Genomic DNA, 12587 nt, shown 5'->3' on the forward strand with positions numbered 1-12587 from the left:
TGCGTTCAGCTCAGAACTTTTATTGGGTGCCCAGACACAATCGCTGGGGACTCATCTGAGCTCCCCAGCACCACTGCAGAAGTCTTCCATGCTGCAGGGGCACACCAAGCAGACAGAAGGGCTGAGGGCAGGAGCAGCAGGATGTGGGCACAGCATGCTGTGCTCCTGGCTACTCCATTACGTCCCCATATTTGTTCCTCCTCACAGGTGGTGACACTCTCTCTACATCCTCTGGGCCAAGCAGATTGTCTGCAACAGACAAGAGCAAGCTCCTTGGACCCCAGATAATCCCAGCAAACAAAAAGCCCCAGCTCTTGTGAATGTACAGAACAGGCAGACCAGCAGGCAGCAGCTGTGCCGGGGAGCTGCTGAGCAGGCCATGGGCACAGAGTGCTGCAGGGCATCGGGGTGGGGGCAGGCAGGGTGCTGCCACCCCAGGGAACTGCTGCAGTCCCGCGAGAGGGGGGTCCTCAACTGGAGGGTGCCACCATGGGACAAGGATGCAGACAGCAACCAGTTTAGTTATGAGGCAGGAACAGCAAAGAGCCGCAGCAGGGAAGCACTAAGCCTATCCCAGGGAGAGCTGCAGGAGAGACACAAAACCCACCTTGGGGCTGAGGCACTCCGTCAGCCATGCTGTGCTCCTGCGGGGACGTGCCCGTCTCCAAATAAATCCAGAAGTCCGAGCACTTCTGCGTCTCCGCTCTGGTCACCGTATAGCTGGCCAAGGACCCTGCCACTGGACAGACCAGCATGCGAGTGTCCTCCCTCTAAGGCGGGCTGTGCAGCCCCTGCGAGCAGCGCCCGATCCCTCCGGGGCACTGGGGAGCAGGAGGGCGATCGGCCAACAACCACAAACGCGCCTCTGCTCCATCAGGCCCGGGCTGTGCTCCCCGCGGGGCCGGAGATATCACCGGGCAGTGAGCGGGGCTGGGGGAGGTCGGCGCGGGGTACTCACCCACAGACAGCAGCAGGTTCCACTGCAGCGGGTACGGCGGTCTCCTGCTCACCAGCTTCTGCACGGCAAACGCAGCGCCGCCGCCTGTCCGAACAGCAAACCGGGCGGTCCTGACCACGCCGCCGTCAGGGCCTTGGGGGGGTCGTGGGGGGGAGGGGGGCAGTCAGAACCGGGGGCGGCCCCTCCCGCTGCGTTCCTTGGCCACCGTACCTGCCAGGAAGGTGCCGATGCCCTTCATGAAGGCGTGTGCCTGGCAAGCCGCGTACTGCTGCAGCGCCTGCGGAGACACCGTCAGCACGGCGATACCGGCCCCGCCCGTCCCGCTCCCCCCGCTCCCATCCGCACCGGGTGTTTGGCGGCCACGCTGTCCTCCACCCGCCGCAGCCCGAGGTGCACCATCACGGGCCGTCCGCTCCGCAGCGCCGCCCGCACCGCCCCTTCCGGCGCTGCCATGGCGGAGCCGTCGGGGCCGCTCGGAGTGCTGCGGGACGGCCCGGACCGCTACATCTGCTACTGCCGCCCCGCGACCGACCCCGGTTCGGCCGCCACCGTCTAGTGAGTGCCGGACGGGGCGGGGCGGGGCGGGGGGCGATGGGGCCCGGCCTGAACCTCTGCCCCGCAGCGTGACCGACGCGCTGGAGGTGTGGGCCGGGCGGCTCGGCGGGGATCCGCCGGAGGACGGCGTCGCGGAGCTCAGGTGGGCGCCCGGCGGGGGAGGGAGGAGGACCCGGAACCTCCGTTAGTCCGTCCGTCCCCCGCCGGGCTGCGGGTCCCGGCTCACCGCGCTCCCTCCCGGCAGGGCAGCGCTGGGCCGCGGGGCCGCCTCGCTGGGGCTGCGGGACGGTGCGGCCGCGCTGCGGCTGCGGGAGGGGCACGAGGCGCTGCTGCTTCCCCGGCTGCCCGCTGCCGAGGCGCGGGCGCAGCTCCAGGCGCTGCTGTTCGCCATGGCCGTCCGCGTCCTGGACCTGGAGGAGCGCCTGGAAGGTGCGGCCGCGGGGCGGGGGAGAGGGGCGGGAGGCTCGCGGCCGTCGGAGGGGCCCCGCGGGAAGTGGGGGGGGTCTTTACTGCATCCGTCCTCTCCTGCTGCGGTTGCCGTGTGCCTGCGGGCCGGGCCGTCCCGGAGCACCTCGGGCAGGAGATCCCCCGCGTGGAAGCTGCTCTCCGCCTGCAGCAGCACAGCCGTGTTCTCGCGGCATCTCCGTGCGCAGAAGCGCCCTTCCTGACGGGGAGGTCCCCGCGTGGACGTGGGCCGGAGGAAGGCGCTGTGTGGCCATACAGGGCTGGGAACTGTTGGGCATAGAACTGCTGGGCAGGCGCTGGCGTGAGCTGTGACCCTTGCTCCTGTCTCACAGTGCTGGGCACGCTGAGCTACAGCCCTGAGAAGAACGCCCCCCAAAGCCAGAAGCCCATCCTGCCAGGTGAGTGGTTCTGGGGCCTTGCTGCACGCTCGTTTGCTTTCTTACCCCCAGGAGGCTGCAGGGGCTGGGAGCCCCCCGGGGTGCTGAGCCTCCTTCACCATGGCTGCTGCCCCGACTGCTGTCAGTGCCCTCTCTGGTGCAAGAAGGGCCTGGCTCAGTGCTCCTGAGGTGTGCAGTGCGTCCCTGGGCAGGCAGTGTGCCTGTCTGCAGGGGAGGGCTGGTGTTCATGCTCTCCCAGACTGAAGGGCCTGGCAGCTCCCCTGGGCGTTCCTGCCCCACTTTGGCTGCCAGAGGTGCTCAGAAGGGCCTGCAGGGCTGCCAGAGCCCCCCGCTGACCTCTTGCTTTCCCTGTCCCTCCCCTCACATCTGAGGCAGATCCCAGCCCCAGAAAGAACAGGACTGCTGGCTCCGCTTTGTCAGCAAAGAGGAAGATCCCAGGAGAGTCCCTCATTAACCCTGGCTTCAAAAGGTATGTGCTGCTCCACAGCCCAGTGCTGGGCCTGAGATCTGCTGGGCCATGCTTTGCAGGGTGCACAGCTCGGTCTGGCATGTGACTCCCCGTATCCTTTTCTAGCAAGTCTACTCCATCTGGAGTGGATTTTGAAGACTCGTGACTTGCGTTGTTCCACCTTTTCAACAGTAGCCGTAAGCCATGTGGCCACTGAGGTCTGTCTGCACCGTGCTGCTCTGCAGGTGCGATGCATGCAGGGCTTAGAGCTGTGTGGGGCAGGCAGGACCTGCAGGCAGCACCAGGCAGACCCGATGGGCAGCAGCTCCTTGGCTGTGCTGGGGCACAACTCTGGGGGCAGGTGAGCCAGTGCTGACAAAGTGGTGGCTTTTTGCCTTGCAGCTTTTCCCTGCTGACAGGTGCCACTCCTCTACCCCACTTGCTATGAGTTGCTGGGGTTTTTTAAAGAGCATTGAAAGATAATTTATAAAGGTTGTCTGTGCTTGTCTTATTGCCAGTAAAGATGGTACTCAGCCAGCGTGACGGTGTGTGCGTTTCATTCTACACTTCCATTGCTGTGCAGCCAATTTCAGCTCAATCTGGAAGCTCAGGGGCTCCAAGGAGTGTACCGTCTCACCAGTTTTGTACCAGTGGACGGGTGGGTGACTGGTGAGAGCCTCCCCAAGCTGCAGGGGGCAGCTACAGTGGCTGGTCACTCCAGAGACTCTTGTCTTGCTTGCAAAGCCTTTATTGATTTCCAAATGCTCTGATACATACGTGGCTTGGATTTTCCCCACTTCATCCCCATCCCTGTCCCAAATCTGCTCCAGAGAACTTCCTAGCAGCAAGTCCTGGTGGGACATTGCCCTCTGCTCCCCTCGGTGGGGCAGTGGTGACAGGGCAGGGTGCTGCAGTGTCCCCCCAGCTCCATTCCCAGGGCTTTGCTGCGGCTGTGCCAGTTCCCCTCGCCCTGTGATGCTGTTTATGGACACCCTGCAGTTACTGCTGTCCTGGCCACAGACACACTTAAGGCAGCTTGTGTGGTGGGAGGCTGCAGGGATTCCCACTGCAGTGTGCTGCCCTCCAAGCAGCTTTTCTTCCCAAGCCCCTGCTGTTCCCCTCAGCATCGCCCAGTTCTGTTACAAGCAGTGCCCATGCCTGTACCCATCCTTAATGCTTGAGGGATGCAGAGTGGGTCAGGGATATCCCGGCCAGGCAGGGAGGGCGACATGAGAAGCAAGAAAGTGTTGGCAGGCTTGACGCAAGGCACCTTGGGTGCCAGCTGGGAAAATCTGGGTGCTGATGCTCTGCCCTCCCAAGCACATGTGGGCAGGATGGCGATGGGAGCAGCAGGACCAGGTGGTGCTGAGCTGCTGCCTGGCCCTGTGCCCGCCTGGGCCTCTGCCCAGCTCACTGTGGGGACCGGACAACGGAGCGGTAGGCCTGCACAATCTCCTCACTGCTGGGACAGGTGTATTTGAACTCCTTGGTTTCAGCAGCGTTGTTAAGGTAGCGCCACACTGCCTGCAGGTCCTTGGGGATGCCGAAGCGGCGGTAATGCTGGCAGACAATCTGTGGGCAGAAATAGCCCATTGCTGTGTGCCTGTGGTGTGCTCGGGGGGGGCTGCAGCTGGGAGCTGGTGGTGCTCACCAGTAGGAGCCAGGGAGGATGGCATGGGGCAAGAGGACATCACTGGCATAGCACAGGATAGAGGGGGGGCACCCAGTGTAGGATGCAGAGGGAGTGGGGCCTGGGAGGGAGTTGTGCTGGGCTGGAGCTGTGGGGTGCCAGGCAGCCACCTGAGGGGTACAGCGAGCCAGGGGATGGCACAGGAGGGGAAAGGGAATTTGCTGCAGGCAGGTGGCAGGTGAGTACCCAGGAGGAGGTGAGAGTGTGGGGCAGGCAGCACCAAGGAGGCAAGGCAAGGAAAGGCGGCAAGGCAAGGGAAGGCGGCGTGTAGTGGGAACAGCCATGCACCTGCACGATGTTGAGCTTGGGCAGCAGATTGCAGTCAGCCGATGTGAGCTCGTTGCCATCGAGGAAGCGGCGCTGGGAGGTGCGGAGGTGGGGCTCACGGGCCAGCTCATGCTCCAGGGGTGTGCTCAGGTACTCATCCAGCTTCAGCAGGGCCTTCAGCAGGTTCCGCTGCAGCGCTGTGTAGGGCGGCAGCAGTGTGCAGTCAGGGCAGCAGGCAGCCTCCTGCCCCTGCTCTGCCGGCACTGTGCCTGCACCGCTCTCGCCTGGCCTAGGCTGGCGCTGCCTCTGCCCCTGCCCCCCACAGGGCACGGCACGGCACGGCCTGCCCTCAGCTCCTCACCCTCATCCTGAGCAGGGACTGGGTTCTTGATGAAGGTGGAGAACTTGTGGAAGATGTCGTTTCCAGCCAGCCGTGACTCCTTGTACCGCGGGACCAGGCTGGGGAACCTGCGGCGACATAGGCACAGCTGGGGAAGGAGACAGCAGGGCTGGGAGCTGCCACTCCCGCCCCTTCCTCAGCTTCTCCACCCCTCCTTGGCCCCTCTCAGGGCAGTGCCAGCCACTGACGTGGGGGGGGCCAGCCTGGCCTCCAGGAAATCCTCGATGGTGACTGTGTCGGTCTTGGAGTCTCCGTTGTAGAGCAGAACGGGCAGCTGAGCGCCGGGCGCAAAGTCCTTCAGCACATCCAGTGCCCTGCAGGAGAGAGGAAGCTGCTGATGCCCCGCGTTGCTCGGGGATCTACAGCACCGGGACCCGGCGTGTCCTGGGCAAAAGGATGAGGTGTTCTCCGGGGGCTGTTCCTGCCCTGGGTTTGCCTATGGCAGCTCCGCCCAAGAAGTGACCGCCGCCCTTCCTTACAGTAATGGTGGGCAGGCAGGGGGTACAACAGGTGTCCTCAGCCCCTTTCCCACGTGGTGAGACCTCCCCGCACCCTCCGGGCCAGTGCACGCGACAGGGCGGTCCCCCCCCACGCCCCCAGGCCGGCAGAGCGTCGCGGGGCACGGCTCACCTCTTCGTGTCCACGGTTGTGAGGGTGAAGGGAGCTCCTTTGAGCAGCAGCACCATGAAGATCCGCTGGCAGAAAGGGCAGTGCCCCACGCTCTCCCCGTCCTCGCTCGCCTGCGGGCAAAGTCAGAGCTGAACCGCCACGCTCCGGTGCAGCCCCCGCGGCGGCCGTGGCAGTGGCCGAGGCAGCGGTCGGACGCTGACGGCGATGCTGGCGGTCCCGGCATTCGCGGGCAGCGGCAGCCGCGACCCTTGGCCCGGCCACCCCCGGCCCCGGTCGGGTCCTCACCTTGACGAAGAGCTGGATCTGGGGCTTCTCGTCCATGCTGGGCGGTGGCTGAGCGGTGACTGTGCAGTGAGTGCCCGTGCCGGAGCTGCGGCCCCTCCCAACCCACATTCCTCCCCGGGGTGCTCCCGCTCCCACCCACGCGTGGCCCCACGGCACAGAGGGGCCGCCCCGTCGCGGGGCCCCGCGACCGCAGCGGAGCGGCAAAGGGCGGCTCAGCCCGAGGTGTGTGTGTGTGTGTGGGAGGGGGTGCTGTGCCCCGCGGCGCTCCGTGCCCCCCCACGCCATTCCCGCACCGGCTTCATGCGATGTCCGTGCCGTGCCCCTGTACCCCCCTGCCCTGCCCAGGGCACTGTGAGCCGCTCCTTACCCCCTGCCCAGCCACCTCCCCCCGCCCCGTTCCGCAGCAATGGCATTCCCACTACCCGGCCTCGCTGGCTCCAGTTATTTTTTATTGAAAACAATCATTATTTTCACATTTCATTTTCTTTTTTCTTTATGCTAGCAATGTACAGGCTCCTCCGGAGCACCCTCACCCACCGGGGTGCCTCACACTCGGTGCCGTGCATAGCACAGGAGCTGCTCCTGCGGCGGTGCGGGGGGGGGGGAGGCGAGCTGGGAAACGGGGCCAAACTCAAGAAAGCAAACAGTGTTAAGGCAGCGGGCACCCCGCCCTGGGCAACGCGCCGCTCCAGCCCAGCTGCCTTGGGGCACCTTTCTGCACGGCCCTCCCGCACCTGGAGCAGGGAGGGCACGCGGCCCCCAGGCTCTGCTGGGGACTCTGCGAGGGGTACAACGGCTTTGCTGAGCACCCAAGGACGGCGAGACGGCACCGGGTGGGAGTGCTGGGGTGAGGATGTCTCCTTGCACGAGTAGCCCCACAGGCGCAGCAGTGGGACGAGCACACAGCCCTGCAGCAGAGCCGGGGGCCGTGCCCACCTTTTGGTGCCCGGAGGGGGCTGAGCTGCCCCCACTCCCAGGCCACACCTGGATACCTACAGGCGACACGGTCCCTCCTTTCCCTGGTGGCTACGGGCGAACCCAAAGCGCTCGCTCTTGCCTCCTGCACCACCCAGGGACTGGCTAGTTTCCAGCATGCCATAAAAAATATATGGTCTGAAAAATCTGAAAATAGAGCTTATCTCCCCCCCAGTTTTTCCCCTATTGAAAATACTGTATATTGTATCACAGTCTCTAGTAGGTGGCACACTGGACTGGCGGTCTGTGGGCACAGCAGAGGGCAAGGTGGCACTGCTTCCACCCCCATCCTTGAGCAGGGGCAGCAGCAGCCCCATCCCACACCCCCCAGCACTGCCCCCACCGCAATGAGCCCGTGCCGGAGCTGCCCCGTTGCACGCTGGGCAGGAGGCGGGCACAGGCAGCACAGTATGGACAGCAGGGCATGGCCACCTCGGAGAGGATGGGAGCCCTGGGGTGCAGAGGGTCGGCCAGGTTAGCAGTACAGGCTCAGCAGTCACCCCTGCTTTGGGTATGGCTGTGAGCCGCTGAAAAGCTGCAGTCCGGAGATGTCGGGCACAGACCCCATGGTGAGGAGGTGGCAGGACCATTTGCACCAAGGAGGGCTGCTGCTGCCCTGAGGGTGCCTGCTCCAGCCCAGGGTGATGCTGTACATGGATGGGCACAGCACCGCCGCCAGCTGATGTCCTTCCCTGCTTAACAGCTTGGGTACTGCTGCCAGGATGACCAGTGCCCTGGTGGGCTGCCCTGCCCTTGCCCCTCGAGGTTGCTTCCAGGCTCAGAAACCATCCTGGGTGCAGCAGCTCCTTCTCAGTATTTCCAGTGACCCAACACTTCTGCACTGGGCCGTGGCCATGGAGAACAGGATGGGTGAGAGCAGAATGGTGGCACAGCTGCAGCACTGACCTGTGCCTGCTGCGGGGCACAGGAAGCAGGGGGGCAGGGCAGGGACCTGGAGGACGTGGTTGGGGGCAGAGGGGAGAAACAGCTGGTGCCAGCATGTGAAATACCCTGTGAAATACTCCTCTGCCCCACCATGTGCCTCTTGGTGCGGGTGGTGGTGCCCTGCCCCAGCAATGGCACTGAGTGCCCAGAGCAAGCCAGGGGAGTCAGGACAGAGCAGGTCCTGGGTATGGCAGTAAGCAGGGGGGCTCAGGGGGGTGAGGGCACAGCAAGGTCCTGGCAGCAGCACCAGCAGCAGCGATCCAACGAAGGTGAAGCACCAACGAAGGCCGTGCTGCACCACTGAGCCCCTGCGATACCATGGCTAGCAACCAGCCCAGCAAGCGATGGAAATGAGAAAGCAGCAGTCCTTCCTCTGACCACACCAGGGCCAGGCCTGGGCTGGGACAGAACAGGGGCATTTCCATAGCCAGGGGTCCCTGGGGTGAGTGCAACGTGGCTGTCTGAAGGCACCACTCTCACTGGCCTCCCTCCCCACTCTGGGATGTGTGGGGCTGGTGGCACTGGCATCATATCCGTCTCTTCACAGTCTGTTCGTGGCACACGTCAGCCCGACGAGCTGGCGAGGACGGCAACCCCAGGTATGGCACGGGGACACGGCCCAGGAGCTGAACGGGACAAGGCAGGCTGGGGTGGCAGCTTGCAGGGTCCATCAGGGCTGATGCTGCACCCACCGCATCCTCCTCAGCAGCAGGGCAGGAGGAGGAGACCATTCACATCCCCATGCCAGCTGCATCCACTTGATGGGGACGAAGGGAGGGGAAAGGCAAAAGTGTTCAATGGCATCACAACCCGGGGATGTGGCTCCTCCTCAGCACAGAGTGTCCGTGTTAAATGACAGCTGAGCCTGGGGACACACAGATGGCAGGGCTCAGGGAGAGGTGCTCTGCTCAGGAGCCGGAGGAGCCCCCAGACCCCTCCTTCCCTGATGAGCACCCTCACGTCTAGCCCCCATCAGGCCTTGATTTCCCAGGCATGATGGTAGGGCCCCTGACAAGGACAGAACTGAGAGTGGGGACGCTGAGATGCCGGGACACCAAGATGCTGGGGTTGCCTCTCACCCTCTCCTCCTCAAAGCTGATGAGGCCTTCATCATCTGTCTCCAGGTCCTCCTGCTCCTCCACCACCAGGGCCCGCAGCTCCGTGGGTGTAGCTCGTGGGCGCAGCAGGCTCAGCACACGCTCCCAGGGGGACTGCAGAGCACAGCTGGGGCTCGTCTCTTGCTGCTCCAGGTTGTCACTTTGCTTCTTGGCAAAATTCACAAACACCTGGAAGGAAAAAGGGGTGAGAGCCCTGCCCTGGGGCTGCCCCTCACCTGGCATCTCTGTCGCTGTGATCCAGCTTCCATGTACCCCCACATTCTCAGCCCAGAACTTGCTCCTGTCCTGAAGGCTTCTGGCAGGCACATGGACACTGCCACCCCCCCTCAGCATGAACACCTGGCTGCTTGCATCATCCCCAGCCTCACATTATCCAGAGTGGTCTGGCTGACAGAGTAGTCCTCAATGCCCAGCACATCCACCACCTGCTCCATCTTGCTGAAGATCTGTGCCAGTGAAATCTGGTCCGACTTGAGCTGGTACTGGGCCTTAGTGTGGTGCCTCTCCTGCAAAGTCACCGAGGTCACATTGGAGCACTCACTCTCCACACCACAACAAATCACCCACATCCCCCTAGCTGAAGGGAAGATGAGGTCCCTTGGGGGATGAAGGCTGCTTCCACCACAGCACGGGCTGGCAGAGGCATCACTGCCACTGCTGGGATGTTACCTTGAGGATGGCCTCAGGAAAGTTGCGGTTGAAGAACCTCACCACCTCCTTGACGTTGAGGCTGGACTTTGTGCGCACTGTGATCATGTAGCCATCACCAAACCTGCAAAGGGATGGTGTCCCCGTGAGGCCCTACCTCCTCACCTGCATCTCTGTGGGGAAAGACCAACTGCACGGACACCTGTCTGCTAGGGATGTGCCCATCAGGACCCCCTGCCCACCCTCTAAAGCACCTGCACAAAGAATTGTAAGCTTGGGGTGGATGCCATGCCATCGCTCTGCCACGTGGCACCTGGCACCTCCTGGCAGGCTGCTGGATCTCCCCCCAGGCTCTTACCTGTTCTTCAGGTGCTGGATGCTGCCGAGACATTTCAGCCGCCCATTCACCATGATGGCCAAGCGGGTACAGAGCGCCTCGCATTCCTCCATGCTGGGGACAGAGGGCAGGCGTGAGCCTGAAGACACGTGGCATAGGCAGCCAGAGGGGAGCTGAGCTTCCCAGGCCTTCACCTGGTACACCAGGGCCACCACCACTGCCATCAGTGATGGGAGACAGCAGCAGGCTGACCCAGGCTCCCTCTACTTCTATGCCCTTTGCCATATGTTGTCCCCAGAGGCCAAATAGACTCTCTCACCCTCCCGCCCCATTCATCCACAATGCATGAGGTGCCTAGAGGCACTGCAGGTGTAGCCTAAAGCCCCTCGGACCTGTGGGATGTGAGCACTACGGAACGGCCCGTCTTGATGACATCCAGGATGAGGTTCCAGAGGAAGCGCCGTGCCTTGGGGTCCATCCCTGTAGTAGGCTCATCCTGTGGGACACATGGAACCCTCAGACAAGCCAGCTCTTGGGGGGAACCCCACAACTCCATTCCCATTGCATGAGCACAGCTCTGCCTCCCTGCCCCCCCAGCTTGGAATGCTCATGGCAAAGCCCAGGGCGCACCAGGAAGATGAAGGCTGGGTATCCAATCAGAGCAATGGCTGTGGACAGCTTCCTCTTGTTGCCTCCGCTGTAGGTGCTGGCAGGCTTGTCAGCATACTTGGTCAGTTCAAGCTTCTTCAGTGCCCACTTCACCACCTGCAAGGCGGAGAGGGCTGTGATCTCCCCCTGGGGACCCAAACACTGCTGGGCAAAGGATGTGAAGAGCTGGCAGAGAGCAATGGACAAATAGCCCCGTGGCAGCCTCTCACACAGCGCTGAGCACCACTGGGGCCTGCCTGCACCTATGCCCAGCCCTGGACATGCAGCATGAGCACTGCTGGGGCAGCACTACCCTGGGGCAGAAGAAGGCAGAGCCATGAGTGGGGCTGCACCCACTTTGGTGCCTACCAGTGATACCTGAGATGCTGTTCCCAGAGCAGAAGGTGGCACAGCACCAGCCCTCAGGCACTGCCAAATGCCCGTCCGAAACCCTACCCTCTCCTCGTCCTTCCAAGGGATGCCACGCAGGCGCGTGTAGAGCTCCAGGTGCTCCTGGGCTGTCAGCTCATCAAAGAGCGCATCAAACTGGGGGCAGTAGCCCAAGCTCTGCTGGACCTGCAGGAGCTCCTTCAGGATGCTGTGAGAACGACAGAGAGGCCAAAGGGAGAAGGAATGCCGAGGTCACAGGCAGCACACAGGCAAGGGTGGTCCAGCAGGATGCGGGGCTGCACCACCAAGCCCTGGGGGCAGGCTCATGCTGCTTTTTTGTGGGAAGCTCCAAAGCAGTCCTCATTCCATCCACAAGCAGGAGGGCAGCCCCCGCCAGCCCGTGCTCCCGTACCTGTGCCCATTAACGAAGGCCTCTCCTCCTGTCGTGCTCTCATCCCCTGTCAGCATCTTGAAGGTGGTCGTCTTCCCCGCACCATTGACACCCAGCAGCCCGAAGCACTCTCCTGGCCGCACACCCACACACAGCCGGTCCACAGCCAGGATGCGCCCGATCTTGCGGGACTTGTACACCTGGCAGGGCAGAGCAGGGTGCTTAGCCCAGCACCCCAGCCCAGTCTGCGTCCCTTGAATGCCCCACAGCATGTGACCTGTGTCACCCCCCCAGGGCAGCTGTACCTTGGTGAGGTTTTCAATCTTCAGCATGTCATTGTCAGCATCACCGCGCAGGACACGGTGCCGCTCATTGGCCACGTCGATGTCATCTTCAATGGGTTTGGTGGAGACTGGGAGCCTCCTGCAGAAGGAAGCAAGGGGTGGGCTGGGGGGGCAAGCTGTCTTCCCGCACCCCTCCACGGGGCAGAGGCTGGGGACAGGTAGCAGGGGCAGCGTGGAGCTGAGGGTCCTGCAGCAAAGCTTTGCCCCGTTGTAAAGGGCTGGGGAGGCAGCAGCCAGAGGGAGCATGGCCCTGCAGAGCCCCACAGAGCCCTGCCACACTCACTGAGGCTTCCGGAAGAAGTTGTACTGGCACATGATGGTGATGAAGAAGCCCACAAAGCCTTCGATTGTCATGGCAACGAGCCCTCGCGTCACGATGTCCCATTCGAAGGGTGATTTCATTTTATCAAATTGCCCTGAGTGGGATGAAGAGCACAGAGCAGATGGGGGCACCTTCCCAGGAGGACAGCCAGCCCATGTGCTGAACCCATAGCCCCTGTGTGACAGCTCCAGGGGACAGAGTCACCACAACAGACTGGAGGTAATGTGGGTAATGCCTCTGCCCAGAGGGTCAGCAGCAAAACTGCCAGGTAGCAGCAGCTGCTGTCTCACTGCCATGCTCACCGTAAGTCTTAAACTAGGCTGACATGTGACAATGCCCTGCTTCTGCATCCCCTCCCCTGCCACATTCCTCC

At 63.0% G+C, this 12587-nt stretch overlaps 4 protein-coding genes across 8 annotated transcripts in view; 1 reads left to right on the forward strand and 3 right to left on the reverse strand.

Moving 5' to 3' along the window:
* TMEM141 (transmembrane protein 141) lies at positions 1–1437 on the reverse strand. 3 transcript variants are annotated; one of them, XM_072352631.1, is made up of 5 exons: positions 1304–1437; positions 1169–1235; positions 959–1042; positions 608–739; positions 1–249 (listed from the first exon to the last, which is right to left on the reverse strand). In XM_072352631.1, exons 1-5 carry the CDS (start codon positions 1409–1411, stop codon positions 170–172), a joined length of 471 nt encoding a protein of 156 aa, XP_072208732.1. In that variant the 5' UTR covers positions 1412–1437; the 3' UTR covers positions 1–169. The 3 variants fall into 3 exon arrangements, with proteins under 3 accessions (XP_072208732.1, XP_072208735.1, XP_072208733.1); XM_072352634.1 differs by having other exon boundaries at positions 608–770; XM_072352632.1 differs by having other exon boundaries at positions 608–821.
* PAXX (PAXX non-homologous end joining factor) lies at positions 1389–3362 on the forward strand. 2 transcript variants are annotated; one of them, XM_072352630.1, is made up of 6 exons: positions 1389–1513; positions 1581–1655; positions 1758–1942; positions 2311–2376; positions 2752–2845; positions 2951–3362. In XM_072352630.1, exons 1-6 carry the CDS (start codon positions 1410–1412, stop codon positions 2988–2990), a joined length of 564 nt encoding a protein of 187 aa, XP_072208731.1. In that variant the 5' UTR covers positions 1389–1409; the 3' UTR covers positions 2991–3362. The 2 variants fall into 2 exon arrangements, with proteins under 2 accessions (XP_072208731.1, XP_072208730.1); XM_072352629.1 differs by lacking the exon at positions 2951–3362 and having other exon boundaries at positions 2752–2930.
* Positions 3363–3558: 196 nt separating this feature from the next.
* On the reverse strand, positions 3559–6279 carry CLIC3 (chloride intracellular channel 3). Its single transcript, XM_072352803.1, has 6 exons — positions 6097–6279; positions 5812–5921; positions 5370–5495; positions 5143–5249; positions 4803–4978; positions 3559–4396 (listed from the first exon to the last, which is right to left on the reverse strand). The coding sequence occupies exons 1-6, from the start codon at positions 6202–6204 to the stop codon at positions 4235–4237; spliced, it is 789 nt and encodes a 262-aa protein (XP_072208904.1). The 5' UTR covers positions 6205–6279; the 3' UTR covers positions 3559–4234.
* Positions 6280–6523: 244 nt separating this feature from the next.
* Positions 6524–12587, reverse strand: part of ABCA2 (ATP binding cassette subfamily A member 2) — a 30281-nt gene continuing 24217 nt past the window's right edge. For both annotated transcript variants that reach the window (XM_072353151.1, XM_072353150.1), the window contains exons 39-49: positions 12176–12308; positions 11854–11971; positions 11570–11748; positions 11224–11365; positions 10750–10884; positions 10512–10615; positions 10141–10233; positions 9804–9906; positions 9503–9640; positions 9096–9302; positions 6524–8881 (exon numbers count right to left, since the gene is read on the reverse strand). In XM_072353151.1, coding sequence (XP_072209252.1) covers positions 8846–8881; positions 9096–9302; positions 9503–9640; positions 9804–9906; positions 10141–10233; positions 10512–10615; positions 10750–10884; positions 11224–11365; positions 11570–11748; positions 11854–11971; positions 12176–12308 — 1388 coding nt within the window. In that variant the 3' untranslated portion in view covers positions 6524–8845. The remainder of the gene's footprint in view (positions 8882–9095; positions 9303–9502; positions 9641–9803; positions 9907–10140; positions 10234–10511; positions 10616–10749; positions 10885–11223; positions 11366–11569; positions 11749–11853; positions 11972–12175; positions 12309–12587) is intronic.

This window comes from Excalfactoria chinensis, chromosome 18 (genome assembly GCF_039878825.1).
Source record: "Excalfactoria chinensis isolate bCotChi1 chromosome 18, bCotChi1.hap2, whole genome shotgun sequence".
NCBI lineage: Eukaryota > Metazoa > Chordata > Aves > Galliformes > Phasianidae > Excalfactoria > Excalfactoria chinensis.